General features: G+C 47.8%; 2 protein-coding genes across 5 annotated transcripts in view; both read right to left on the reverse strand.

Moving 5' to 3' along the window:
- Positions 1-58: 58 nt before the first annotated feature.
- Positions 59-27,986, reverse strand: LOC123368298 (zinc finger protein 436-like). 4 transcript variants are annotated; one of them, XM_045012979.1, is made up of 7 exons: positions 27,962-27,986; positions 27,404-27,492; positions 21,995-22,136; positions 4,986-5,077; positions 4,604-4,730; positions 4,265-4,378; positions 59-3,886 (listed from the first exon to the last, which is right to left on the reverse strand). In XM_045012979.1, exons 3-7 carry the CDS (start codon positions 22,092-22,094, stop codon positions 2,220-2,222), a joined length of 2,100 nt encoding a protein of 699 aa, XP_044868914.1. In that variant the 5' UTR covers positions 22,095-22,136; positions 27,404-27,492; positions 27,962-27,986; the 3' UTR covers positions 59-2,219. The 4 variants fall into 4 exon arrangements, with proteins under 4 accessions (XP_044868914.1, XP_044868913.1, XP_044868911.1 ...); XM_045012977.1 differs by lacking the exons at positions 21,995-22,136; positions 27,404-27,492; positions 27,962-27,986 and adding exons at positions 5,274-5,415; positions 10,624-10,753; positions 11,653-11,722 and having other exon boundaries at positions 62-3,886; XM_045012978.1 differs by lacking the exons at positions 21,995-22,136; positions 27,404-27,492; positions 27,962-27,986 and adding exons at positions 5,274-5,415; positions 11,653-11,751 and having other exon boundaries at positions 60-3,886.
- Positions 17,889-27,999, reverse strand: part of LOC123368302 (zinc finger protein 436-like) — a 31,926-nt gene continuing 21,815 nt past the window's right edge. Inside the window, exons 5-6 of the mRNA XM_045012988.1 lie at positions 20,997-21,110; positions 17,889-20,616 (exon numbers count right to left, since the gene is read on the reverse strand). Coding sequence (XP_044868923.1) covers positions 19,100-20,616; positions 20,997-21,110 — 1,631 coding nt within the window. The 3' untranslated portion in view covers positions 17,889-19,099. The remainder of the gene's footprint in view (positions 20,617-20,996; positions 21,111-27,999) is intronic.

Genomic DNA, 27,999 nt, shown 5'->3' on the forward strand with positions numbered 1-27,999 from the left:
CCCCACCTGCACCCCTTGCATCGAACGGGAGTCACTGAGGATAGTTCTCTGAAAACTAACAGTGTTAGGAACCATTAGGAAAGGGATAAAAAATAAGACAGAAAATATCATATTGCCTGTATATAAATACATGGTACACTCACACCCTGATTACTTTGTGCAGTTCTGGTTACCCTATCTCCAAAAAAAAAAAAAAAAAAGATTAAAATTGAAAAAGTCCAGAGACGAGCAACAAAAATATTCAGAGTTCAAGCTTCAGCTTTTTCTCCAAAAAAAATTAAGGCATAGGCTGAAATGGACTGTGAATTTGGGTGCTGACCAGAAGAGAGTCCCTCGCAGAGAATCCATAAATTTCTTAGCTTCTGCTGCTGTGCCAAAACTGCAGCATTATCCTTCAGTCTCAATCTGAAACGTGGCCGGAAATGAAATGTAGTACAGCATCGGCCTTGTATGTCCATTTCCATGGCCTTATTGAACTGTCTGGCGCCACATTTTAAAAACTTCATCGTTAAAAAATGAGGAAAGGTTGTGGCCTCACATCTGCTGGGGGCTTCGGGGCTAAGAAACGGTGCTCCCTCTCAATTTCAAAATCAGTTCCCGAAGGGAGTTTTAAAAATTAAGCGACAGCCTTATTTAGGAATTCAATAGACTTACTTTTCTCAAAGCCCTCCAGAAAGGCAACCAAAATTATATCTTGTTCTGCCCTCCTGATAGTCCACTCTCTCCTGTAGGGCTCTAATTCTCGGCAGCTGCTGATCTGAGGAGGCGTTACTGGCTGTTACAGAGTCCTCCAGTGCAGACACATGGGCCTCAACTTGCCCCGCTCTCCTTCGTAGGCTTGTTTGAGGAGCTGCAGTGGTCTTTTTCACATCAGCAATAACTCTCTGAAGAACAATGTCAGCGGATAATTCTTCGAGATCTACTGAAGCACCTGCAAGGTTTGTTCAGGATTCTATCTGGAGCTTCTTCCTACATCTCCATATGACATGAGCTCTCCGATAGCGTTTGCTTTTTGCAGGCCTGCTTCATTACTGGAGAAGAGGAGGGGTCCAAACTCTTATCCAGGGATCCCTTAGCAGATGGTGCATTGATATCAATCTAAATTAACTACATTCGTAGTAGGATTGCTGTTATTTTGAACAGATTCTGCAGGGTATAGCGAGGCGCAAGGAGCTTGGAACTCAGGCCGCCTACCTCCCCTGTTGGCTCCCCCTGGAATCCTGTTATTATTAACCATATATTTTATGAAAGCGAGTTTATTTTTAGCCAATAGCGCTGCTAGCCAGCGAGGGTACGTCTACGCTACACTGCGAGGGGCAGCCAGCAGCAGCAAGTCTCAGAGTTTGGGTCAACAGACTTGACCTTGAATTACTGTGCTAAAAAGAGCTGTGTAGACATTGCAGCTCAGGCTGGGACCCTAGGTTGATTAGCCAGGTCTCACAGCTACTTTTAGCACCATTGCGTGAGCTCCGCAAGCCCAAGTGTGTCCACCCGGGTGCTGAGACTTGCTGAGCCCAAGCTCCAGTCCGCGCTGAAACATCTCACGGCTATTGTTAACGCTTAGAGCGAGCCCAAGTCCGCCGACCTGGGCTCTGAGACTTGCTGCTCCTTGCTGTGTAGACAGACCCAAAGTGGCATGGTAGGCTGCTGGGGGGGTGGAGCAGGACTGACTGACTTCTGCTCAGCTGTCACCTTTAATCTTCCCTCATTAAGGGTTTGCCTGCATGGGGAATTTTACAGGCCATACACAACTGTAATTATCCATCTCTCACTCCCCAGGTGGACACACACATTCCAGAATAAAAGTGTCCCCATAGGAAGTTGTACCAGTATAACCATAGCGGCATAATTATACTGGCAGAACTCCTCATATAGACAAGCTCCAAAAGATACACAAACGCGCACACACATCACTCCTCCAACCTCCCAGGTTTGAAATGACCCATATCTCCATTACCAGGCACTCTCTGCTCTTGGCTCCTGCCACTGTGCCCTTATGATCAGTCCTCCCACAAAACTCAACTCCATTCATTTGCAATTCCCACTAATCCCCCCGCCCCCGACCCCTGCCAAAGGATCTGTTCCTACCTTCACCAGCTCCTTTCCCGTCCTGAATCTTGTATCTGCCATCATATATAAGCCAATACTTCCCACCCATCCTTCTCTCACCTTGTACTTAAGTGTCCCTCTCCAAGCAAAGAAAGTACCAGCCCACTGTTTTATATCACACATGGCGTCCCTGTTGCCCTGCTAGAGCTAATGTAATCTGAAGTTACACTTGCTGTATTGGGTTTCTTTTTCACATGGAGGTTTACCAAGGGTATAACAAGCTTTTGTGTTTGATTGACGCTTTCCCCACATTCAGTACATTTGTGAGGTCTCTCTCCCTGGTGCGCTGACTGTTGCTGGGTAGGGGAGAACTTATGATAGAAGCTTTTCCCACATTCCGTACACGTGTGAGGCCACCCTTCCTGGTGCGTTAGCTGATGCTGGGAAAGGGAGAACTTCTGACGAAAGCTTTTCTCACAGTGAGGACATTTATAGGGCCGCTCCCCAGTATGGGTCCTCAGGTGCTTAGTCAGAGTTGATTTCTGCCTGAAGCCTTGCCCGCATTCAGTGCATTTATGAGGTTTTTCCCCCGTGTGGGTTTTACAGTGAGTGGAAAGGTCCCCTTTCCATCTGAAGCTTTTGTCACAGTCAGGACACTGATAGGGTTTCTCTTCTGTGTGGACTCTCTTATGCAGAGCAAGGTACGAGCTCTCTCTGAAGCTTCTCCCACAGTCAGCGCAGCTATAGGGTTTCTCCTCTTTGTGCGTCCGTAGGTGTTTACTGAGTGTCGACTTCCGTCCAAAGCTATTCCCACAGTCAGCACACACATAAGGTTTCTCTCCCGTGTGGCTTTTTTGATGCCTTCGGAGGTGTTGGTTCTGGCGGTAGCTTTTCCCACACTCGGCACAGCTGTAACGTTTCTCATGCGGGTGGGTTTTCTGATGCAGGTCAAGGGCTGAGCTGCTGCTACAGCTTCTCTTACTTTTCCTTTCTGTGTTCAGTTGTGCTCCCACCTTGGTTCCCTGGTAGGCGATGGTGCGGTTCAATTTCTTAGAACTTCCTTCGCATACAGATTCACAGTCTTTTCCCACTGCCGGGTAAGCTCGCAGCTGTCCTCTCCTTCCCCGACTCTTACCAGCATCTGCCCGTTCACATCTCTGAGATGCCTCCTGAGGCTCCGCTCCCACTGGCTTTTTCTGCTGGGGATGCTCATCCTTGTTCTCACTCACAATCCCACTGTTAAACCCTCTATGCCTCTCTTCGTTGTGCATTCTCTGATGTTCAATAAGTCTCTTTCTCAGGATAAATTGCTGGCCGCACACTGGACACTTATGGGGTCTCTCCGACTTGTGGACTGTGTAACGATGAAGAACGAGGCGTGTCTTGTGTCTGAAGCTTTTCCCGCATTCATTACATTTATAGGGTCTCTCCCCTGTGTGACTTCTCAGATGTCTCTGAAGGCACTGGTGTTGAGAAAAGCTTTGGCCACATTCATTACACTTGTAGGCACCCTTTCCCACACAAGTTTGCTGACAATGCTTAACGAGGAGCGAGCATTTATTGAAACTTTCCCCAGGTTCAGCACCGGTGTTTGGGCTCTCCCCCGTGCAGGCTGTCTGGTGGGCGCTGGTCTCTTTGGATTTCTCTAAACTTCTTTTGCTATGAGTGGATTTACTCCTGCCTGGAGGGTCTTCCCAGAGCCTCTCTGTCCTGCCCTGACTCTCACTGGCATCTCCCCACTCAGGGCAACAGTGTCTCCCGGAGAACATCCTTTGTGGTTCTGCTCCTGTAGATACTTTCTGAGCTGTTCCCTCCTTCTCACTCACTGTCCCAGCACCTGGTGGGAGAAAGAGAGAATCCAGGTTTGATTCATTGCCTGATCGGGTGCAGAGGGGGCAGCAAAGTGATTTGTGTCTGATCAGAAAACCTGATGGACAGGAAGCAAATTTCCCCAATATTCTCCTAGAGGAGCGAGGAGGGGCCAGTTCTGACTCAAAGTCCCATCTGAACCTTAAGAAAAAGGCTGGGGGAGGAAAAGGCTTCAGGGTCAGGCAGGACAAGTGGGTGCCAGGAGTGACTCCTGCCCTGAGGATAGGACACAATCGAGATTGAGATGAGATAAGACAGAACAGGAGCAGCCCTTAGTGGGTTTGCTGATATCCCAGCTTTTCCTCGGGCCTAGATGGTTTCCTGACTGGTGTCCCTCATTCCTCACCAGTGCTAGAGCCTCTTGCATTCTCCCTTTCCTCAGAGGGCTGGAGATCTGGGAACCGCAGCTCTTCCCCTCGCTCCATCTGGGACAGCACATCCGGTTTAGCGACCGGAAATCCTGCTCATTGGAAAGAGGTACATGCATCACAACAGGTCAAGTATTTCTCGATCTCTTAACTACAAAGAGCAGCAAAGAAAATCTTGGAATGAAGGGGAAAGACACAATCCATATAGGCTTCAGTATCCCCTTTTGGCAAGCAGATTGTCCAGTGGGAAATGGGCTGTGTTCTTTATAGGAGATTTAGGCCATGTCTACACTATGGGGACTAGAGCAACTGCTCACCCAATGAGATGAAAGTCTCGTAAGTCTCCTGCATGACATCTCTGTAGAGTTCCTTCTGCTTTTCATCCAAAAGAGCCCATTCATCTTCAGAGAAGGACACGGCCACCTCCTCAAACGTCACTGGCATCTGAAATGACATGGGTCCCCCACTCAGCACCTGCCTGCTCTGGCCACAATCTCACCACTCAGACACAAGCTGAGCAGCAAAGGGCAAAGCCATCACTGTCAATGCAGCATTATGGGGGGGGGGGGAGGAACCCCCTTTCCCAACCTCCTCCACAGAGCAAGAGATGCCAGACTCAGCCTGCCCACAAATCTCCCCATCCCTCCAGAACTCAGCCCCAACTCAGGCCACTGAAGCAAGCACCGTTTCACAACTCACCATAAAGCCAAACCTACAGAGCGAGGCCACTATATCCTGGTCTCCTTCATTCCCCTTATCATAAGGAACAAACAAATAAGGTGCAGGAAGATCTAAAGAATGATAAAGATACCGTTAGAGGGACCCACACAGACACATACGCTCCTGGACCTCACCTAGCCGCCACGTGCCAATAGACAGCCAAATGCTGTTCCAATGGTTTCATACAGGCTGCTTTTGAGACTCCCCTCCCAGCTGTACTATCCATGCTCCCCAACACCACATGCATCTCTACACACAACTTATTACCTAGTTGCCGTGAATACTGCAGCTTCTCTCTGAGGTCACAGCTCAGTTGTGGTCCTGGGTGGTGGAACCTCTGAGACCTTGAGCTGGACGGGGGCTCCATCCTCTCAGAAATCCCTTCTCTTCTGATCACACAAACTGAGACCTGGGAAATGTATACGTTGTTAGCTCTGTGTGAGGGACAAAGGTAGCATCTGAGGGGCAGTGACAAGTGGCTCTCAGATTCTCTACTAAACAGAGTTATTGAAAGCCGAGGGGCCTGCCACACACATGAAAGGGGCTCTGTGTCCCCCCCACATTTCCATCTTCCAGTAGGGGCATTTCACCAATATCAGTTGGGTTCAGCCCATTGATGACTAGAAGAGATCCCTCAATTTTGTATTTCTTCCTTGTAGCCTTCTGCCCAGACCAAACCTTCTTCCTTGCTGTGCCGCTTTTTTCTTCCTAGTGAGCCCTTTCTGCACTCAGGTGATGTTACCTCAATTCTGCCTTTTATTTGACTGGTCATGGCACCTAGGAATATCAGATCACAATTGCACTCCTGCAGGTAGTTGGCTCTTTTTATGCTTTTTAATGAACATTATTATTTATTTGTGTTACCTTAGAGCTCAGGACTCTTAATCATGGGGCAAGACCCCATTGTATCAGGCACTGAAAAAGGACAGAACAAAAGGACAGTCTTTACCCCAAAGAGCTTCCCTTGTAACATAATCCTTCTACATTTCAGGAGCATCACTCAAACAGACAAGGTCAGCTCCCAGACAGCTGCACTCTGCAGCACGGTAAGGGGAGGAGGCTACCAGCTCTCTGTGGAGAAAGAAGTAGTTCGGGACTATTTAGAAAAGCTGGACGAGCACAAATCCATGGGGCTGGATGCACTACATCCGAGGGTGCTAAAGGAGTTGGCCGATGAGATTGCAGAGCCATTGGCCATTATCTTTGAAAAATCATGGCGATCGGGGGAGGTCCCGGATGACTGGAAAAAAGCTAATGTAGTGCCCATCTTTAAAATAGGGGATAAGGAAGATCCAGGGAACTACAGGCCAGTCAGTCTCACCTCAGTCCCTGGAAAAATCATGGAGCAGGTCCTCAAGGAATCAATTTTGAACCACTTAAAGGAGGGGAAAGTGATCAGGAACAGTCAGCATGGATTCACCAAGGGCAAGTCATGCCTGACTACTCTAATTGCCTTCTATGATGAGATAACTGGGTCTGTGGATGAGGGGAAAGCAGTGGATGTGCTATTTCTAGACTTTAGCAAAGCTTTTGACACAGTCTCCCACAGTATTCTTGCCAGCAACTTAAAGAAGTATGGGCTGGATGAATGGACGGTAAGGTGGATAGAAAACTGGCTAGATGGTCGGGCTCAACGGGTAGTGATAAATGGTTCCATGTCTAGTTGGCAGCCGGTATCAAGTGGAGTGCCCCAAGGGTCGGTGCTGGGGCCGGTTTTGTTCAATATCTTCATTAACGATCTGGAGGATGGTGTGGACTGCACCCTCAGCAAGTTTGCAGAGGACACTAAACTGGGAGGAGTGGTTGATACGCTGGAGGGTAGGGATAGGATACAGAGGGACCTAGACAAATTAGAGGATTGGGCCAAAAGAAATCTGATGAGGTTCAACAAGGACAAGTGCAGAGTCCTGCACTTGGGATGGCAGAATCCCATGCACTGCTACAGACTAGGGACCGAATGGCTGGGCAGCAGTTCTGCGGAAAAGGACCTAGGGGTTACGGTGGACGAAAAGCTGAATATGAATCAGCAGTGTGCCCTTGTTGCCAAGAAGGCTAATGGCATTTTGAGTTGTATAAGTAGGGGCATTTCCAGCAGATCGAGGGATGTGATCATTCCCCTCTACTCAGCACTGGTGAGGCCTCATTTGGAGTACTGTGTCCAGTTTTGGGCCCCACACTACAAGAAGGATGTGGATAAATTGGAGAGAGTCCAGCAGAGGGCAACAAAAATGATTAGGGGGCTGGAGCACATGACTTATGAGGAGAGGCTGAGGGAACTGGGATTGTTTAGCCTGCAGAAGAGAAGAATGAGGGGGGATTTGATAGCTGCTTTCAACTACCTGAAAGGGGGTTCCAAGGAGGATGGATCTAGACTGTTCTCAGTGGTAGAAGATGACAGAACAAGGAGTAATGGTCTCAAGTTGCAGAGGGGGAGGTTTAGGTTGGACATTAGGAAAAACTTTTTCACTAGTAGGGTGGTGAAGAACTGGAATGCGTTACCTAGGGAGGTGGTGGAATCTCCTTCCTTAGGAGTCTTTAAGGTCAGGCTTGACAAAGCCCTGGATGGGATGATTTAGTTGGGGTTGGTCCTGCTTTGAGCAGGGGGTTGGACTAGATACCTCCTGAGGTCCCTTCCAACCCTGAGATTCTATGAAAGGGGTATCTAATTTTCTCATGAGTATGAATTCACAGAATTTTATTTAATGGCAACCTTTTTGTTTGAACTTGTTCCAGATCCAGATTTAACTGTTCCTATTTCAAGACCCTTAAGGAATTTGAAATTTAAAGTATTACATCAGGCTCTCTTTTCAACTATATTCTTTATTCCATTTTCCTTTAGCTGTAGAAGTATTCAAGACGGGGGAGGAGTAGGAAACCCTGACAAGCCGTCTTTTTGATGTTCTTATGGAGGGTAACATTCCTTTTTGGGAGGGACAAGAGAAGACGTTAGTTGAAATGGGCTGAAATGTTGCTTCTGTTGTTCAAGTCTGATCTCGTTTCTGTGAAGACAAATCGAGACAAATGCGCAGATACAGGGAGAGGAAAGAACAGCAAAGATAGAAAATGCAGTTCTGTCTCGCATGCTGACTCCCAACCCCACTGTTGTGGAAACGGGGTCCGGGGGGGGGGGGCGGGGAGGGGAAGGGTCCTTGGTTGTATTGTAAGGTTTGCAAATTCCTCATCCCAAAATTGGGATTTTCAAATCTTATCTGATTAGATGCTACAAGAGTCATACTTGTAAGTTCTTATCTTTATTAGCATTGGAAAGGTTCAACTCATTGGATTCGTACCTATAACAAACTTAAAAGTGATGTTGGTCTTTGTCTTCAGATTTTTAGAAACAGACTAGCTCGTCACATTTTTTGCTTGAAGTCTAGATTGGGCAAAGACCGAAAAGCTCCCCCCCACATCCCCCTACTCCTCTTACCTTTTTAAAGCTGCACATTTACATAAACAGTGAAAATGTCATGCACAGGTGGTTTAACTTGCTGACTAGCAGAAATTTTAGCCATGTTGCGATGTCATTTCTATATATTCTCAGTTTACTTGATGTGTGTGTGAAGACATGGTTATTTACAGCTGGGAGAACTAACAATTCTTTAAGATAATCTCTCTCAGTGGATCCATTTTACCCCACTATCATTCTTCCCTGTTGATTCCCCAACAAGAAATATCTGCTCTAACAATTATCCCTTGCTAGCAGCCACTCTGACAATTTATCCTAAAACACTTAGCTAACTTTAGGAAAAACAAATAATTATGCACATAAACATGTCCAAATCATTGTCATTTATTTATGTTTTTTCTTTTTAAATTTGCAAACTCAATAATAAAAATATTGTTCAGTTGTCGCTATCCTTTACTGGACCTAAACAGAATAGAAACAAAACGAAGGTGCTTGGCATGTTCTTCTTGTCTTTTGTTGTTATTTCTTTTGCTTTTTTAGTGGTCTGTTTTTAAGACTTGCTAGCTAGTAAGCCTGCTCCTGTGAAAAGTGATATTTGTAGGTTTGTTAATATCACTTTTCACAGCAGCGGACTTGCTAGATAACTGGGAGGCAGTGAAAAGCGCTATTAACAAACAAACATTTCACTTTTCAAAGCAGATTTACTCAGTCAGCCCCTGCAAGCTGTGAGACAAATTAAGACCTGGATGGGGAGGTGGGGGCAGCCAGGGAGGATGGGGAGCGGGTGAGGGGCCAGGGGAAGCAGCAAGGACCAGTGACAATGGGTGGGATTGAACCCGGTGCCAAAAGCCCTGTGGCTGAGGACCGAAGCCTGTGGCCAAGCAGCTAGGGACCGGGGCCTGAGGATGCAGCATGGTCCAGGCGGGATGAGCGCAGGGCCAGAGCCCAAAGCCCCATGGCTGGTTGCTGAGGTCCCACAGCCAGAGGATGGAGCTCACTGCCGTGCAGCCAGAGCTTGGGGATGGAGGCGGCAGTGGGGGACGGGGTGATGAGCCTGGGGATGGAGCCCAAAGTCCCATGGCTAGATCCCAAGGCCCCACAGCCGGAGCCCAGGGGACCGAGCCTGCTGCTGCATGGCCAGAGCTGGAGGACACAGCGAGAATCGTGGGCATGAACCTGGGCCCCAAGCCCAAAGCCCCACAGCCAGATCTTGGAGCTCCGCACCCAGAGCCTGAGGCCAGCACCCAGGAACAGAGCCTGCTACCAAGCAGCCAGAGCCCAGGGATGGAAGAGGCGGCAGGGGGCCAGGGGCGACAGGCAGGGGGAGGGGGGTGATCTCAGGGCTGGTGTCAGTCTGCTGCGTGGCTGGGGCCAGATCCTGAAGCCCCAGAGCCCGGGGGATGGAGCCCCTGCCATGTGACCCAAGCCCACGGCCAGAGGAGACAGTGGGGACCAGGGACGATGGGGGGAGCGGTGAGCCCAGGACCAGTTGAGGGAACCTGCCACCACGCAGCTGGAGCCCAAATCCCCATGTCTGGAGCCGGCTGCCTGTCACTGCAGGATTGAAGTTCGAGCCCCACCACCCCTAGGAATGTGGGGAACTCACACCAGCTGCCTGCTCCTCTGGCATTTCTGGCTCCAGAAGGGGGCTGGGTCCAACCCCTGGGGGGGCCTTGGAGTGGAGTCACTGCTTCACCTCCCCCACTCAACCCAATCACTGCCCAGAAGGCTGTCGTCCCAAGAAAAGATCCTGGTGGCCCCATCTGAGAAACACTGGTGGGGCCTGGGTCATTTGAGGAGCTGGGGCAGCCATGCTGGCAGAAAACCTCCTTCTGTTGGCGTACGCAGTGTCTCCACTCACAGGCTCTGGTGGCAAAGCTACAGTGGCCAATGCTCTGTGGTGGAGACAATCACCGTGTTTCAGTTATCAGGGCAGTTGTCCTATTTCCCTGGTCAGCAGCAGAAATAAAAATTAATGGTGTGAGGTTAATGTTCCTTATGGCCTAAATGGATCAACTTCTTCCTTCCTTTTCTCATGTTATTGCTGGATATTGTTATACGGGCTTTTTTAAAAAGCGTAACTTCAGTTTAGGAGACCTGAATCTGAGCTTTTCATTTCTCATGCTGTGATGGTTTTAGTTTATAACGATTGCACTGAACATCAGACATTGCACCTCTCAAACTATTTGGGTTGGGGGTGAGATTTCTTACCAATATAGTGATCTCATTGTTGTGGAAATTCCTGTCTGTTCCAGCTGAGGAATAAGGAGAGACTGACACAGCTAATCAAGCAAGGAGCCCCGGGAGGGGCGATCCGTTTATTTCAACTGCAGTTGGGTTCCTGCTTACAAGTCAGCAAGAAAAAGGAAAAAACTTACTCCCAAGTGCAGTTGACTATGATAATCTATCGCTCTATGATTGGCCAAAATTTGCTATCGTTACCAGAAATGGTTAGCAAGCGATATCCATCTTCCCCCCCCCCCCCAATCCCTCATTGTTCACTTACTTGCCCCGTTGTGTTATTTTGCAAACCAAGCAGTTAGTTAGCTATAGGATGCAGGCACAAGAAGTTCCATTGTCTGTGGGTTTGGAGTTTGGCTACATTTCCTCTCGAAGGAACTTCCTGAGTTAAAACTATCCATAGCTGACGCTGCATTTTCCCCTTCTTCTTTCTCCTATGTACAGGAGACAAACTTGCCCCCCTGTTATAGCAGCTAAATAGAATAAACTATTTCCTCATCATAGGGAGACAGTGATACCAGGACGGAGAGGCCGTATGTCAGTGCAGCTTATTCCCTTTCCTATACAAGCACCTTTGTAACAAAATAATTATATCCACATGCGGGGCTGGCGGAGGGGAGGGGGGCGCTGTACGCTTTAAATACACCGGTATTGTTCAAGCAGGACACCTCGTGTGTGCGCACTGGGCCTTTGGAGATGACCAAGGCTTTTTAAAAGTCTTGTTTCTCCGGGCAGTTGCTGGCTGGGCTGCAGGGGCCGCTCCTGGGCTCTGGCTGCACAGAGCTCCCCTCTTTGCACCCCAGAAACTGGCTGGGTGGGGAGGACCCTGCAAGGCTCAGCCGGACACACAGACCCAACCTCCCGCCCCGGGAGCTCGCTGGGCTGGGCGAACCCCCCCACCCCACCGGGCTCGGGCTCTGGCCCCTGGTCGCGGGCACCACTCGATCCGCTGCCGGGGCAGGTTCCCTCCCCCCCGCTCCGCCCCCGGCCCGGACTCACCGCCCCACCGGGGCCGGACGCGATCTCCGGGGCTTGTCCCAGCACCGACCCGGGAGTCCCGCCCGCAGCCAGACCCGGGCGCCGGGAGTTTCCCAAAAAGCCGCTGAGCGAAGGAAGTTCCGCCCCTATTAACCCCTCCCCCCCCGCACCAGGCCCGGGCCCCCCCGGGGGGGGGGAGGATTGGGGGCGGGGCTTATTCAGGGGCCGCAGGTTTGTATCATTGTCGGAACGGGTCCAACTCCCGCCCCCACCGCCCCGCACATTGGTGCATAGAGCAAAATGACTGGGGAGGGGCTGAGGGGTTTGCGGTGGGGGAGGGGAGGGGCGGGGCGGGGCAGGGTGTGGGGGGGTGAAGGCTCTGGGTGAGGATGAGGGATTTGGGGTGTGGGAGGGGCTGGGGTAGGGAATTGGTGGGGGGCGAGGGCTCTGGAGCAGGGCTGAGAGGTTTGGGGTGTGGGAGGGGCTCAGGGCAGGGGGTGGGGGGTGAAGGCTCTGGGATGAGGATGAGGGATTTGGGGTGTGGGAGGGGCTGGGGTAGGGGGGTGGGGGGAAGAGGGCTGAGGGATTAGGGGTGTGGGAGGGGCTCAGGGCTAAGGCAGAGGATTGGGGTGCAGGGGTGAGGGCTGCAGGGTGGGGCTGGGGATGAGGGGTTCTGGGTGCAGGAGGGGAGCTCAGGACTGGGGCAGAGTGTTGAGGGGGGTGGGGGCTCTGGGGTGGGGGCGGGGATGAGGAGTTTGGGGCACCGGCAGGCTGCCCTGGAGCTGGGGCCAGAGAGACAGACTCCACAGTCCCCCCAGCCCTCTCCCCCCAAAGCAGCAAGCTCCGGGGGAGGCCCCCCAGCAGCACACTCACCTGGCACTGTTGCTGCACATGCTCCTAGGGGCTTGGCCCCTCTCTGGTCCAGGAAGCCCCCTCCCCTGGGGTGGGTGCCGGGGTGGCTGCCATCACATGTGCGCCTCCTCCCTCCACAGGCGGCAGCTGTGCCGCTGCCTCGTCCTGCCGCCGGTGCCGCTCCCTTTTGTAGCCGGCAAGGGAGCAGAGCGGCAGGGCAGCCGCCCGCTGCCCAGGGCACAGGCAGGGACGCTCCAGGGGAGGCGCACAGGGGCGGCAGAGGGTGCTGGGGGAAGAGACTCAACCCCAAACATTGGTGGAGCCGGGCCTCCAGGCCCTGAATTTGCTGGAGCACAGGCACCACGGGCCCATGTAACTCGCCGCTCATGGGTTTATTTGACCACCTCTGTGGTGGTTTCTTCTCATTCACCAGACATACTGTAATCGGTCAGCCAGAGAAATCACAGGATTTATTAGGAACTAACAGCTCCAGTGCACACAGGCAGGACAGGTTTCCTCTGACCTTGAACTAAGGTGACCGCTCGCATGTTCCGGAGGATGACGGTTGCCACCTGTCTGGGTTTGACCTGGGCCGTCCGTTTTTTGGCTTCTGTGTCCAGGTGCTGTTTGGGGTGCCAGGCGCCAGCTTTTTGACTGGAAAGTCTGGTCAAAATGGGGACGTGGCAGCGTCTGCTCAGTACAAAGTCCGATGACCCCGAGGTGGGGTCAAGTGCCGGGTCATTAACCCCTGCCAGCCCGGGTCAGCTCCTACCTGCAGGCAGGCTCCTTGGCAGGCTGCACCAGCTGCCATCCCAGCCCCAGAGCAGAGGGAGCCCAGCTGGGGGCGGGGGAGGGGAGGTGGAGACAATTCAGCAAGCGGGGGGGGGGGGGGAAGAGGAGCAACAGGTGTGGGGCCTTGGGGGGAAGAGGCAGACAAGGGAGCAGGGCCTGAGTGAAGAGGGGGAGAAGGGCTGGGGCTTTGGGGGAAGAGGCAGGCCAGGGGAAGGGCTGCAGGGGTCCAGTTAGCAGCAATTAGAAAGGCGGCACCCTACAGAAAACACTCTGATACTTCCAGAAACATGAGTGTGAGATCCTGCCACGTGGGGGACATCGTCTTTAAGAGCATGCGCACCCTGCCCCCGCTGGTGTGACCTCCTATCATGGTGAGTGCAAAGTCACGCTGTTGGTGTCCCTAGGCCTAAGTGAACCAAAGTTGTGACTCTAGGCCTGAGTGAACCAGAGTTCTTCCATGCTGTGAACTTTAACCAGCCTAAAATGCTAATAAACAGCAAGCAAAATGTGTCACTGTCAGCTTTCTTAGCTTGCAGCTGCAGTACAGCTCAAAACAGCAAAAAGCGGCAGTAAGACGGGGGAGAAGGGGGAGGGAATTCTGCATGTGGCTGTGCTGTGAAGGCCATAGATAAACACGCGAATGAGAACAGTTCTAACAAGCTACAATATCGTGTTTAGTGTAACTGTTGCAAGGGGGAGGGAGGAAGGGGGAAAAACAAGGGGGGTATTAATGCTGGGACCCCGCCTGCGTGCGGGTGTGCAGGATTTGAGATGGCTATTTCTCCCTTGCACCTTATTTGGGCTCAAATAAACTTGGGTTGCTTCTCCACCCTGGTGTGTTAATTAGTGCGACGCACACCGGGCAACGAACCCCACTGTTGCCCCCCCTCGGGCCCTTTGGGCCGGCAACAACGCCGCATGGGGGACACTATTTCTAAGAATGCCCTGTCCCCACTGATGTGACGTACGTGCAAGGTCACACTACATGAAGAGTGCCATTTTTAAGAGTCGGGGGAGGGGGGCAGAACGTTATCCCCCATCCAATACCAGACAAAACCATGTCTGGTTTTGTCCCAGTAGTGAAAAGAGGACAAATGTCTCAAAAAGAGGGCCGTCCGGTTTGATACGGAACAAGTGGCCTCCTCACTCATTACCCTGCCCTTCCCAACCAGGACAACACACACTATGAAAACAAGACAACTTGACACTAAGATAAAGATGCACCAGCTGTTGGTGGAGGTGCTATCTACACTGATCATTACAACATTCCCCACTTCCGTTTAATAAGAGTTTGAAAACAGCAACCAAACAGCATCCAACGATGTGGGTGTTCACCCACAAAAGCTCATGCTCCAATATGTCTGTTAGTCTATAAGGTGCCACAAGACTCTTTGCTGCTTTAGCAACCAAAATATTACTGCTGAAACTTCTAGGAATCCAGGTAATCTGCTGTCCACATGGGTTTCTGGGTTGGTCTTCCCTCTGAAGCCCTGTATTTAGTCATGGACGCATCAATTTTAGTTTTGTTTTAACAACAGTGGTAGGGGCTTGGCATGTATGGCATTCACTTTGTATTTCCTGGTTTTCAGAGTTTTAGGTTTAGCCACTTTTCAGTCTGGAAGAGCATGAGGCACCACTGAGCAACCCCAACTCGGCATGAATTAATGATTTTGGGAGGCATTTAAATAAGGGACAGACACCACAAGTCTCTGCTTAGTGCCCCAGTTCCAGGAATCATGTGATTACAGCAGCATCTCAGCTTTCATTAAAAGAAAAAATTTATCTGTTATTTTCACAGATGCCAAAGAGTGTGCTCATTCACCTAAAAAGGAGAGAAATTCCTGGTCTCCATAGGACAGTCCTCAAAGGAGACAAGGTCCTTGCCCTCAAAGAGGTTACAGTCTACATATTGGATTTGGGTTAGCACTTTGCAGTGCAGAGCTGGGCGATATCGTGTGTAGGAAGCTAGAAACCCTGAGGAAGTTACTGTGTCTTGAGGCAAGTGCATGGTTTCCCTATCTAGCCATTTTATCCTGTCTTGCAATATTTGGTGCTTTTCTTAAAGCCTTGCTCATGGAGTCAGGTGATCATGTGAGAATCTCTAATTTTTTAAAAAGTGTTTACTAACCTTCTGTAAAGGTTGTTCTTTGAAATGTGTTGCACACGTCCATTCCTTCTAGGTGTGTGTGCACCTCAAGCACAGTTGCTGATTTTTTTTCCCCCTCGGTACCTGTCACTAAGGCACCCAGCCATCCCCTTGCCCCCTCTATTCCTTCTTTCCAGAAAACTACAGTGTAGAGGGCAGGAGGGTGGATCACGGAATAAACATGTGCAACACACCTTGAAGAACAAGTGTTACCAATGGATCTGTCCTGCAGGACCTAGGTGCCTGAGGGCTGGGTTCCTCCAGCCCCAGAATCAGATGCACACGCACATTAACAGAGCGTATCTGAGTGGACCAGGTCAATCAGCACTCCCAAGCTGACCCCTTATATGTCCCTGGACTCAGCAGGCTGGGTTGAGCAGCACTTCCAAGCTGCCACCCTCATATGCCACGAGCACCGCACCGGAATAGAGCACGCCTGAGTAGGCAGGGTCGAGCAGCACTTCCAAGTTGCTGCACGTCCCTATCCCCACTTTCCCGTTACAGTTGTTCTGGTAGTAACCCGCTTGATGAGCAAAGCCCACAGGATTTTTGGGTGCTGCAGGGATCTTTAGCTTAGGTAAGAGGATCATTGCTGCAGAGCGAATGGGGAAGCCAAAAACAGGAGAGAGAGAGGGAGGGAAACAACCAGCTTAACCATAAAAGTTATTTATTGCCAGGTAATAGCCATACAAGGAGAACTAAACAAACAATAAGGCCAAATACAAGCATTGTGATTATATATATATATATATATTGTGTGTGTGATTCATATACCATGTAATATGTTTAGGTCATTGAGGCCTAGTATGAATGGTGCGTGGTTGACATGAATATATGTGTTGCAAGTTGGCAACCAAAGCAAGAACTGAAGGTCAAGGACTATTAGAACTATTTGTGCAAAAACAATCTTATGTTCTGAGAAAAATACAGAAAATCATCAGAAAAGGAAACACCACCAGTGTCACAACAGGCCCCAGCCCAACCAAAGAAATTCACAAACTCACTGTTTCATATTAGGCGCACCCACCTTCACTGGGGCATTCGTGTTTAATTAATAGCACACAGAGATAATAGTGTCAGGTAGTGCTACTTTTGTTAAATCCGTCTATTGAGAAATGAAAAGAGAGGCATCTCTTCATTGATCTATAGTCACTTCCCCTTCATGCCTCACACTTCTGGGACACTGTTCTCCATCCTTACGAAATCCAGTCACTATGAGGCCCCATTCCCATTACAGCTAGAAATGTGATCGTGTAAGTGGTTTGAGGTGGTTGCTGGTTAAGTTTGTCATCAGTCAATGAGACCTCAGATACCTCGGCTCAATCACTTTATTGATTACCAATAAAACAGCATAATACAGAAAGGTCAGATGTTACCAATGTAGAGAACAGTCTTCCAGTGACTGTAGTTTACATATTTCTTGTGTTGATAATCAACCAATAACTAATAAATGAATAGCTACTAATGGATAGGAATTTTAATTGTGATTATACGTTTAATGAATAGCCTTCTCTTAAATTTAGATTTGGTTAATAAATTCATTCAAAGCAGACTTGTTAAACAGTCAAGACAGCACATACAGAGAGGCATACAATTACCCACACCTGTGAAAGGCCTTCTCTGTAGCTGCAGACAGTCTGGATCCTGTCTGCCAATGGTCTTACTTTCTTATGATTTCTTGTGGTAGTTACACTCTGGTAACTCTTCTTAGTTCAACATTCCAACCCTTATCAATTTCCTCCTTTTGATGTATACTTCTCCATATCTTAGGGCTTGTCTACACTTAGGTCGACTTACCCCCATAATTACAACTCTGGTACCATAGCTGGAGTCGACATAGCTTAGGTCGACTTACTGCAGTGTCTACCCCGCACTGCATCGACGGGAGATGCTCTCCCATCAACTTATCTTACACTTCTCATTCCAGTGGAGTACCAGAATTGACGGGACAGCGATCTGTGGTCGATTTAGCGGGTCTAGCGGAGACCCACTAAAATCGATGCCCAGTGCATCGTCTGCAGCAGCATTGATCCCCGGTAAGTGTATACATGCCCTTAGACTCTTACCATAAGTTCCCTTTTCCTTGTAATTTTCCAACTGTTTCAAAACCTACTGGTTATTCATTGTTTATGGCCTTCTTTGGCCATTTTTATGCATTACATATCTTGTGAATATGTTGCACTTAGTACAGTGCAAAAATATATTGTATAACATAAAAGAATGGGGTTTGTTTAGTTTGGAAAAGAGAGGACTGAGAGGGGACATGATAGCAGTTTTCAGGTATCTAAAAGGATGTCATAAGGAGGAGGGAGAAAACTTCTTCATCTTAGCCTCTAAGGATAGAACAAGAAGCGATGGGCTAAACTGCAGCAAGGGAGGTTTAGGTTGAACATTAGGAAAAAGTTCCTAACTGTCAGGGTGGTTAAACACTGGAATAAATTGCCTAGGGAGGTTGTAGAATCTCCATCTCTGGAGATATTTAAGAGTAGGTTAGATAAATGTCTATCAGGGATGGTCTAGATGGTATTTGGTCCTGCCATGAGGGCAGAGGACTGGACTCAATGACCTCTTGAGGTCCCTTCCAGTCCTAGTGTCTATGAATTTATAAAATATGTCATGGGTTACTGCATTGTAAAATTCCATTCCTTGCTAGATACTTTGCAATTAAGAAAAAGCTGTCATGGGAATCTTGCCTCCAGGCAAGCCGTAAAATCTTTCCTGACCCATATTTAAGTCTCAACACCTGTGTCTGTTTCAATTTGCTTATCCCGACACACATACCTCAGTTGTTTACAACCTAGTTACTTCCTTGTTCTGTTAGTACCACTCCATATCCCTTACTCAGCAAAACATCTAAGACTTGCAAATAATGGCTAAATCATCTGCAAACAGATCAGTCTCAGTACCTCTCCATTCCTTATTTCACCAGCAAGCATAACAATCGGTCACACATATCCTTTACAGGCTTTGCAGCTATGCAAAATGTTAGGGGACTTTGGCTTATAAGCTAACAAATCACACTAAGGCTTAACCGACTGTAAGTTAATTGGGGCATTTTCTGTTTTCCACTTCATACCCTGCACTCTGCCCAACTGTGTTTTTTAGGAGTAAATTGGGAAACGTTTTGCGTAGCTATTCCATAGAGGAGTGCAGGGATCCAGTTCACTGTGAATCAGTGACCTGTTCTCTTCATTATTTACCACGCCCCCGGATTAGAGTGTCATCTGCAGACTTTATCAGTGATCATTTTATGTTTTTTTCCAGGTCCTTGATAAAAACGTTACATAGCAGAGGATCAAGAATGGATCTCTGCAGGACCACACTAGAAACACACCTGCTCAATGAGGATTCCCTGTTTAGTTACATATTGAGACATCTCAGTTCGCCAGGTTTTAATCCATTTGTAGAGTGCCATGTTAAAATACCCGTGTCTTCACAATGTGCGGAGGATGCCATTTTGTGCTACAAAAGGGCATCCTCCCTGTGTGTTCAGGGGCCGGGTGGACTCGTCCCACGGGCACAGCCAGTCAGGATGTCATATTCAGGGCTCACACGGGAATGCAATCCATGCATTGCGTCCATAGATGGCATGCCACGGCTCAACTTCCAAAGTACAACTCTACTGCCTTGAAATTCCCACTAACCATCCCCAAAACCCATTGAAAGACCAGTTCCTCATCAGCTTTGCTTTTTCAAGTGCAGTTTTGCCAAGTGTTGAACAAGGTTTGATTTTTGATTGAAGCCTTTCCCACATTCCGTACACGTGTGAGGCCGCACTTCCTGGTGCGTTAACTGATGCTGGGAAAGGGAGAACTTCTGACGAAAGCTTTTCTCACAGTGAGGACATTTATAGGGCCGCTCCCCAGTATGGGTCCTCAGGTGCTTAGTCAGAGTTGATTTCCGCCTGAAGCCTTGCCCGCATTCAGTGCATTTATGAGGTTTTTCCCCCGTGTGGGTTTTACAGTGAGTGGAAAGGTCCCCTTTCCGTCTGAAGCTTTTGTCACAGTCAGGACACTGATAGGGTTTCTCTTCTGTGTGGATTCTCTTATGCAGAGCAAGGTACGAGCTCTCTCTGAAGCTTCTCCCACAGTCAGCGCAGCTATAGGGTTTCTCCTCTTTGTGCGTCCGTAGGTGTTTACTGAGTGTCGACTTCCGTCCAAAGCTATTCCCACAGTCAGCACACACATAAGGTTTCTCTCCCGTGTGGCTTTTTTGATGCCTTCGGAGGTGTTGGTTCTGGCGGTAGCTTTTCCCACACTCGGCACAGCTGTAACGTTTCTCATGCGGGTGGGTTTTCTGATGCAGGTGAAGGGCTGAGCTGCTGCTAAATCTTCTCTTACTTTTACTTTGTGTGTTCACTTGTGCTCCCACCTTGGTTCCCTGGTAGGCGATGGTGCGGTTCAATTTCTTAGAACTTCCTTCGCATACAGATTCACAGTCTTTTCCCCCTGCTGGGTAAGCTCGCAGCTGTCCTCTCCTTCCCCGACTCTTACCAGCATCTGCCCGTTCACATCTCTGAGATGCCTCATGAGGCTCCGCTCCCACTGGCTTTTTCTGCTGGGGATGCTCATCCTTGTTCTCACTCACAATCCCACTGTTAAACCCTCTATGCCTCTCTTGGTTGTGGATTCTCTGATGCTCAATAAGTCTCTTTCTCAGGATAAATTGTTGGCCGCACACTGGACACTTATGGGGTCTCTCCGACTTGTGGACTGTGTAACGATGAAGAATGAGGCTTGTCTTGTATCTGAAGCTTTTCCCGCATTCATTACATTTATAGGGCCTCTCCCCTTTGTGACTTCTCAGATGTCTCTGAAGGCACTGGTGTTGAGAAAAGCTTTGGCCACATTCATTACACTTGTAGGCACCCTTTCCCGTACAAGTTTGCTGACAATGCTTAACGAGGAGTGAGCATTTACTGAAACTTTCCCCAGGTTCAGCACCTGTGTTTGGGCTCTCCCCCTTGCAGGCTGTCTGGTGGGTGCTGGTGTCTTTGTATTTCTCTAAACTTCTTTTGCTATGAGTGGATTTACTCCTGCCTGGAGGATCTTCCCAGAGCCTCTCTGTCCTGCCCTGACGCTCACTGGCATCTCCCCACTCAAGGCAACAGTGTCTCCCGGAGAACATCCTTTGTGGTTCTGCTCCTGTAGATACTTTCTGGGCTGTTCCCTCCTTCTCACTCACTGTCCCAGCACCTGGTGGGAGAAAGAGAGAATCCAGGTGTGATTCATTGCCTGTGCTGGGTGCAGAGGGGGCAGCAAAGGGATTTGTGTCTGATCAGAAAACCTGATGGACAGGAAGCAAATTTCCCCAATATTCTCCTAGAGGAGCGAGGAGGGGCCAGTTCTGACTCAAAGTCCCATCTGAACCTTAAGAAAAAGGCTGGGGGAGGAAAAGGCTTCAGGGTCAGGCAGGACAAGTGGGTGCCAGGAGTGACTCCTGTCCTGAGGATAGGACACAATAGAGAGTGAGATGAGATAAGACAGAACAGGAGCAGCCCTTAGTGGGTTTGCTGATATCCCAGCTTCTCCCTCAGGCCCAGATGGTTTCTCAGTTGGTGTCCCTCATTCCTCACCAGTGCTAGTGCCTCCTGCATTCTCCCTTTCCTCAGAGGGCTGGAGATCTGGGAACCACGGCTCTTCCCCTCGCTCCATCTGGGACAGTGCATCTGGTTTAGCGATCGGAAATCCTGCTCATTGGAAAGAGGTACATGCATCACAACGGGTCAAGTATTTCTCCATCACTTAACTACAAAGAGCAGCAAAGAAAATCTTGGAATGAAGGGGAAAGACACAATCCATATAGGCTTCAGTATCCCCTTTTGGCAAGCAGATTGTCCAGTGGGAAATGGGCTGTGTTCTTTATAGGAGATTTAGGCCATGTCTACACTATGGGGACTAGAGCAACTGCTCACCCAGCGAGATGAAAGTCTCGTAGTTCTCCTGCATGACATCTCTGTAGAGTTCCTTCTGCTTTTCATCCAAAAGAGCCCATTCATCTTCAGAGAAGGACACGGCCACCTCCTCAAACGTCACTGGCATCTGAAATGACATGGGTCCCATACTTAGCACCTGCCTGCTCTGGCCACAATCTCACCACTCAGACACAAGCTGAGCAGCAAAGGGCAAAGCCATCACTGTCAATGCAGCATTATGGGGGGGAGGAACCCCTTTTCCCAACCTCCTCCACACAGCAAGAGATGCCAGACTCAGCCTGCCCACAAATCTCCCCATCCCTCCAGAACTCAGCCCCAACTCAGGCCAATGAAGCAAGCACCGTTTCACAACTCACCATAAAGCCAAACCTACAGAGCGAGGCCACTATATCCTGGTCTCCTTCATTCTCCTTATCATAAGGAACAAATAAATAAGGCGCAGGAAGATCTAAAGAATGGTAAAGATACCGTTAGAGAGACCCACACAGACACACACGCTCCTGGACCTCACCCAGCCTCCCCCCACCCAGCCAAATACTGTTCCAATGGTTTCATACAGGCTGCCTTAGGGACTCCCCTCCCTGCTGTACTATCCATGCTCCCCAACACCACATGCATCTCCACACACAACTTATTACCTAGTTCCCGTGGATACTGCTGCATCTCTCTGAGGTCACAGCTTAGTTCTGGTCCTGGGTGGTGGAACCTCTGAGACCTTGAGCTGGACGGGGGCTCCATCCTCTCAGAAATCCCTTCTCTTCCGATCACACAAACTGAGACCTGGGAAACATATAAGTTGTTAGCTGTGTGTGAGGGACAAAGGTAGCATCTGAGGGGCAGTGACAAGTGGCTCTCAGATTCTCTACTAAACAGAGTTATTGAAAGCCGATGGGCCTGCCACACACATGAAAGGGGCTCTGTGTCCCTCCACATTTCCATCTTCCAGTTTTCACCAATATCAGTTGGGTTCTGTACACCGAGGACTAGAAGAGATCCCTCAATTTTGTATTTCTTCCTTGTAGCCTTCTGCCCAGACCAAACCTTCTTTCTTCCTGGGCTGCTTTTTCCTTCCTAGTGAACCCTTTCTGCACTCAGGTGATGTTACCTCAATTCTGCCCTTTATTTGACTGGTCATGGCACCTAGGAATGTCAGATCACAATTGCACTCCTGCAGGTAGCTGGCTCTTTTTATGCTTTTTAATGAACATTGTTATTTATTTGTGTTACCTTAGACCTCAGGACTCTTAATCATGGGGCAAGACCCCATTGTATCAGGCACTGAAAAAGGACAGAACAAAAGGACAGTCTTTACCCCAAAGAGCTGCCCTTGTAACATAATCCTTCCACATTTCAGGGGCATCACTCAATGGGGTATCTAATTTTCTCATGAGTATGAATTCACAGAATTGTATTTAATGGCAGCCTTTTTGTTTGAACTTGTACCAGATCCAGATTTAACTGTTCCTATTTCAAGACCCTTAAGAAATTTGAAATGTAAAGTATTACATCAGGCTTTCATTTCAACTATATGCCTTCTTCCATTTTCCTTTAGCGGTAGAGAGTATTCAAGAGGGGGGAGAAGGAGGAAACCCTGACAAGCAGTCTTTTAGATGTTCTTATGGAGGGTAACAACGTTCTTTTTTGGGGGGGAAAGAGAAGAAGTTAGTTGAATGGGCTGGAGCTGTTGCTTCTGTTGTTAAAGCCTGATCTCGTTTCTGTGAAGACAAAATGAGACAAATGCGCAGAAAAAGGGAGAGGAAAGAACAGCAAAGATAGAAAACACAGTTCTGTCTCGCATGCTGACTCCCAACCCCACTGTTGTAGAAATAGGGGGAGAAAAAGCACTTGGTTGTATTGTAAGGTTTGCAAAGTCCTCATCCCAAAATTGGGATTTTCAAATCTTATTTGATTAGATTATATGATTTACCTGTGTCCAGCTTCATGTTTTGACCCTCAGAACCGAGGACACACTTTATTTTACATTTCACATTGATCATTGGACAAGGGTGCCTGTTTGCTAAGCCGTCTCTTACTTAACAGGTAGTAATTTCCAAACCATGATAGCATAACCAAGGTATAGACTAAAGCTTTACAAATTCCCTTGGTGCTTTTGTCTAAAGACATTGGCCAGCGACCGTTAATTTCCCATTTCAGCTAGGGAGAAATTGAGATTACACTAACTAGTTTAAAAGCAATGCTGTCTGTCACTCTCACTCCCATAGCCTCCCAGGGACTGTCAGGAGAGTAACGCTATGTCTACACTCCACAGTCTATGCTGGAGCCCAGCACAGCCCCCTAGTGCAGACGCAATGTACGCTGACAGAAGTGTTTCTGATGGCAAGTGAACACCTCCCCAATCAGCAGTAGCTATGCTGCTAGCAGCATTTTTCTTTCGGCATAGCTGTGTTCGCACTGGGGTTTTTGTCAGCATAGCCATGTTACTGAGTCTAGTGTGTGGTTTTTCAGCCCCGACTGACATACCGACGCTGGCATAAGTTTTAAGTGGAGACCAGACCTTAGTGCCTCTTGTAGAGTACAACCAACTTTTGGCTGCACATCCAGAAGTGTAGCTGGTGCTCTTGCTTTTTCACTGTTTCTTCTGCCTGGAAGATGTTTACCTTAAACTAAACTTTACAGAAGCAAAACATAAAGGGATCATTCCAGTAAATAACCCCCAAATTCCTTGTTGAATGTAATTAATACTCCAGTTGCATGGCGGTTAGACTGGCTTTGCATTCACAATTGGAATTGCCAAAGATAAAACTACCGTAGCATAACATAGGATCTTTTAATGTCTCACTTGCATTTCACAGAATCATAGACATGTAGGGCTGGAAGGGGCCTCAAAGCAACATCCAGTCCAGTCCCTTGCGCTGAGGAAGAACCAAATAAACCTGCTAGAACATCCGTTACAGGTGTTTGTCCAACCTGGTTTTATAAGCCAGCGATGATGGGGTTCCCCACTTCCCATGGAAGATTATTCCCCAGCTAAACTCCCCTTCCAGCTAGAAAGCTTTTCTTAGCAGCGTTGGACCCAGGGCTGACCCCTGCGGAACCCCTCTAGATACACCCTCCCAGTTTGATAGCAAACCATCGACATTGACTCTGAGTAATATTTACTCTTTGAATAATTTTTTCATCCACCTTATAGTAATTTCCTCCAAACCACATTTCCCTAGTTTCCTCATGATAATGTTATCTGGGACTGTCAGAAGCCCAGCTAAAATTGCGATATGTCAATGTTTATCCACTAGGCCGGTAACCTTCAGCCTACTAAGTGCCATGGCAACAGCCAGCATTCAAACTTTTTAAACCTTTTATGAAAGGTACAGAAAAAAAAGACAGTTACGCCATTTGAAATGTAAAGTATAAAGCAAGGCTTTCATTTCAGCTATGCCCCTTATTCCATTTTCCTCTAGCTGCAGAATATTTTTAGAAAAGGGGGGAGTTGGAAACTGTTCAGAAGTCCTTTGGGTGGCGTTATGGAGGGTAACAACATTCTTTTTTGAGGGGGAAAGGAGAAGAAGTTAGAGGAAATGGCCTGGATCTGTTGTTTCTATTGTTAAAGTCTGATCTTGTTTCCTTGAAGACAGAACAAGACAAACGCACAGGAAAAGGAAGAGGAAAGAACAGCAAAGATAGAAAATGCAGTTCTGTCTCGCATGCTGACTCTTACTTGTAACCCGGCTCTTGGGGAAACAGAAAAATGGAAAAGGCACAAGGTTGTACTGCAGGGTTTACAAATTCCTCAACCCCAAATTGGGATTTTCAAACCTTATTTGGTTAGATGACATATGAACTGGTCTCATGTTAATAAAGATAAGAACTTACAACTCACTTTATTTACACCTAAAACAATCTTAACAGTGTTGGAAAGCTTCAAGAACTAGATGGAACAAAGGCCTATGTCAGCGCATTGCTTATCAGTTTTGTTTGGCTCCTCAAGTATATGTTGGCTCCCCAAGTGTATGCAGCTATGTTCCCATGTAAGTCTCCAAAGTATTTAGTACAAAGGGTCAATAGATGTATCCTGTCTCCCCCTTATCATGATAAATGTATCCTCAACAGCTGTGCCCTTCAGAATGACAAATGTATCCTCAACAGCTGTATGTATCTTATGTCCCCCACAAAACGATATATGTATCCTGCGTACCCAATTATCCCCTAACAGATACATGTACAGGTTCTACAGGTCAACCAAATGACGTAGACGAACGTAGGCTAAGTTGTTTGTTACTAGTTATAAAAAAGGGCCGCTTGGCCATAAAGGGTGTGTCTCTCTTCTGGCACTAGCCGATCAGAGCACCCGCTCAGCTGACCGATCAATAAAGGGTGTGGTACTTGTCTTCCTGTTCTCCGTGCCTCCTTGGTGTAATTAGGTAAGCTCCGGGGGGAAACGGGCCCTATTTGGCTAACAACAGTGCTGCTGTTCTCTGTCTGAAAAAGTTTAGAAACACACTAGCTCTTCTCACATTTTGACTGAATGCCCAGAGTGGGTAAAGATCGAAAAACTCTCCCAATCCCATCCCCCACCTCTTCCATATTTAAAGCTGCACATGTCATGAACCGTGAAAATGTCATGCACAGGTGGTTAAATCTCCTGACTTGCAAAAATTGTAGCCCTAGTGGCATTTTTACCCCTAGATATTTCCTCCTTTTTAAAAGGAAGCAGCCAGCTAATGTTCTTTAGCCACATGTGCATCCGTAAGCCATTTGCTACACCTAAAGGTAGTTAAAATCCACCAGCATTTTAGTCTTTGACAGACCTTGCCCACCGACATTTCATGGCTACTGAGGCCATTTAGCCACTCCCAGAGATCTAAGCCAAATCACCAGAACCGTGCTGATTCACATACACGCAAACCACCACCAACACGTTTTGTTTTTCCAATCACAAAAAAACTTGTGGGCTGCAACAACCGTTTCCAATGGTTCGAATCTCAATTTACAGTCAATGCAGTAGCAACCTTGAATTAAGTTGGCAGTTAAAAAAAGAGTTACTCGTGATGTTGGCTGAGCAGAGGTTTGCTTTAGCAACTTAACCTTTAACAATTTAAAACACTTTATTTTACCACTTTTGCATTTTGCCTAAAAATGCCTTTATGTTGACGGGTCAAAGTTATTACCAGTTAGAGAAACTATGAAGAAGTGAGCTGTAGCTCACGAAAGCTCATGCTTAAATAAATTTGTTAGTCTTTAAGGTGCCACAAGTACTCCTGTTTTTTTTATGAACCTTAAGACACACAAAAGAAAAAGAGAAACAAAGCATTTGTAAAAAGATTTCAAAACCAGTAATAACTAGCAAACAAAATTTTAAAACCCTCTGATTTTTCAAAGAAGAACATTAGCAGATGGCTTTGCATACCCGACCCAAACAAATTCAAACACACTTTGATAATAATTGCTAGTTTGCCAGAGTTTTCAGCTACTGAGTAGGTACATTAATCTTAACCAATTTGGGTCTATTGATTTCTGATCCCACACTCTTCCAGTTTATCAAACACAGTCTTAACAGAATCCTAGAGTTACAGGATTTACAAATCTCGTTTGATTAAATGCTATCAAAATCACAGTTCAACCCTTCCCAGGTTAATAAAGCTAAGAACTTACAACTCACTTTATTTGTAGCTAAAACAAACTTCAAACCGTGGCTGGGTGGAAAAGCTTCCCCCGCTGATTTCTGATCCCACACTCCTCTCGTTTACCAGACATGAGTTTAACACAATCCTAGAGTTAGATCAGCAGGCTTGTTTGTTTTGAGTAACCCAATCTGTCTGCCTCCCTTTTGTACTTCTTCCCATTAGTATTGTTTATAGGTGACTTGAACATTTTATAAAATGTTAGCCATTTTCCCACAATTGGGGTAGGCCTGTCTGGCCCCAGTTATAATAAGAGTTGTACATATAATGTATTTTTTATTATCACAGTGCTTCGGAGGCGTACTCCTGGACCATGATCCCATTCTGCTAGGCACAGCAGTGTGAAATGCAAGTTTGGTTGTAAATATCACTAGGCGGAATCATCACTAAAAGGAAATAAGTACATACAGTTTTCTTTCTCCGGCTATGAACTCCGACGGTTCCTCTGTCGCTGAGTCTCTGAGTTGATGGAATTTCTTCTTGGTGGTTTCTAGAGACTGGGGAACAGAGAGATTCTAGTCGGGTAAAAATCTTCCATAACTCAGGAAACACCTTTTCTACAAGGGACCCACTGCTTTTCAAATATAGTTGGTTTTCAACCAATTGCACCAAAGAAATTATTTTTTCAGAGGCTTTCACAGGAAGCTTTGAGCTTAAAGCAAACGCTACTGCTCTGTGTCTGCAGCTGGAGGAAAGAACTTCCTACTTCATTCACCAGAGAGCACTGAGCTACTTCCGCTTTTTCAGTAAAAAATGACCATCAAACAAGGAGGGTTCTTTATAGCTCTTCTCCATTTTCAACCCGCCACACTGAAGAAATTATGCTGTTGAAGTCCTCAGCAGGAAGCTTTACACTTAAAGCAAACTCTACCACTCGGAGTCTGCTTGTTACAACAGGAACATGCTGGAATAAGGAACTGCCCCTTCCCCCGCACCGCACGGGGGGAAGAGCCCTGAGTTACTGACCCTTTTTCAGGAGTAAACAATGATGAGATACTGTTAGC

The sequence above is a fragment of the Mauremys mutica genome, chromosome 4, assembly GCF_020497125.1.
Source record: "Mauremys mutica isolate MM-2020 ecotype Southern chromosome 4, ASM2049712v1, whole genome shotgun sequence".
Taxonomy (NCBI): Eukaryota; Metazoa; Chordata; order Testudines; family Geoemydidae; genus Mauremys; species Mauremys mutica.

Coding starts and splice junctions, on each gene's coding strand:
- LOC123368298 (XM_045012976.1), bottom strand. CDS start 22,295: ATGGAAATGTGGAGGGACACAGAGCCCCTTTCATGTGTGTGGCAGGCC. Junction 4,379..4,603: donor CGAGACTTTCATCTCATTGG/GTGAGCAGTTGC, acceptor TCCAATGAGCAG/GATTTCCGGTCGCTAAACCG. Junction 3,887..4,264: donor TGCAAGAGGCTCTAGCACTG/GTGAGGAATGAG, acceptor TTCTCCCACCAG/GTGCTGGGACAGTGAGTGAG.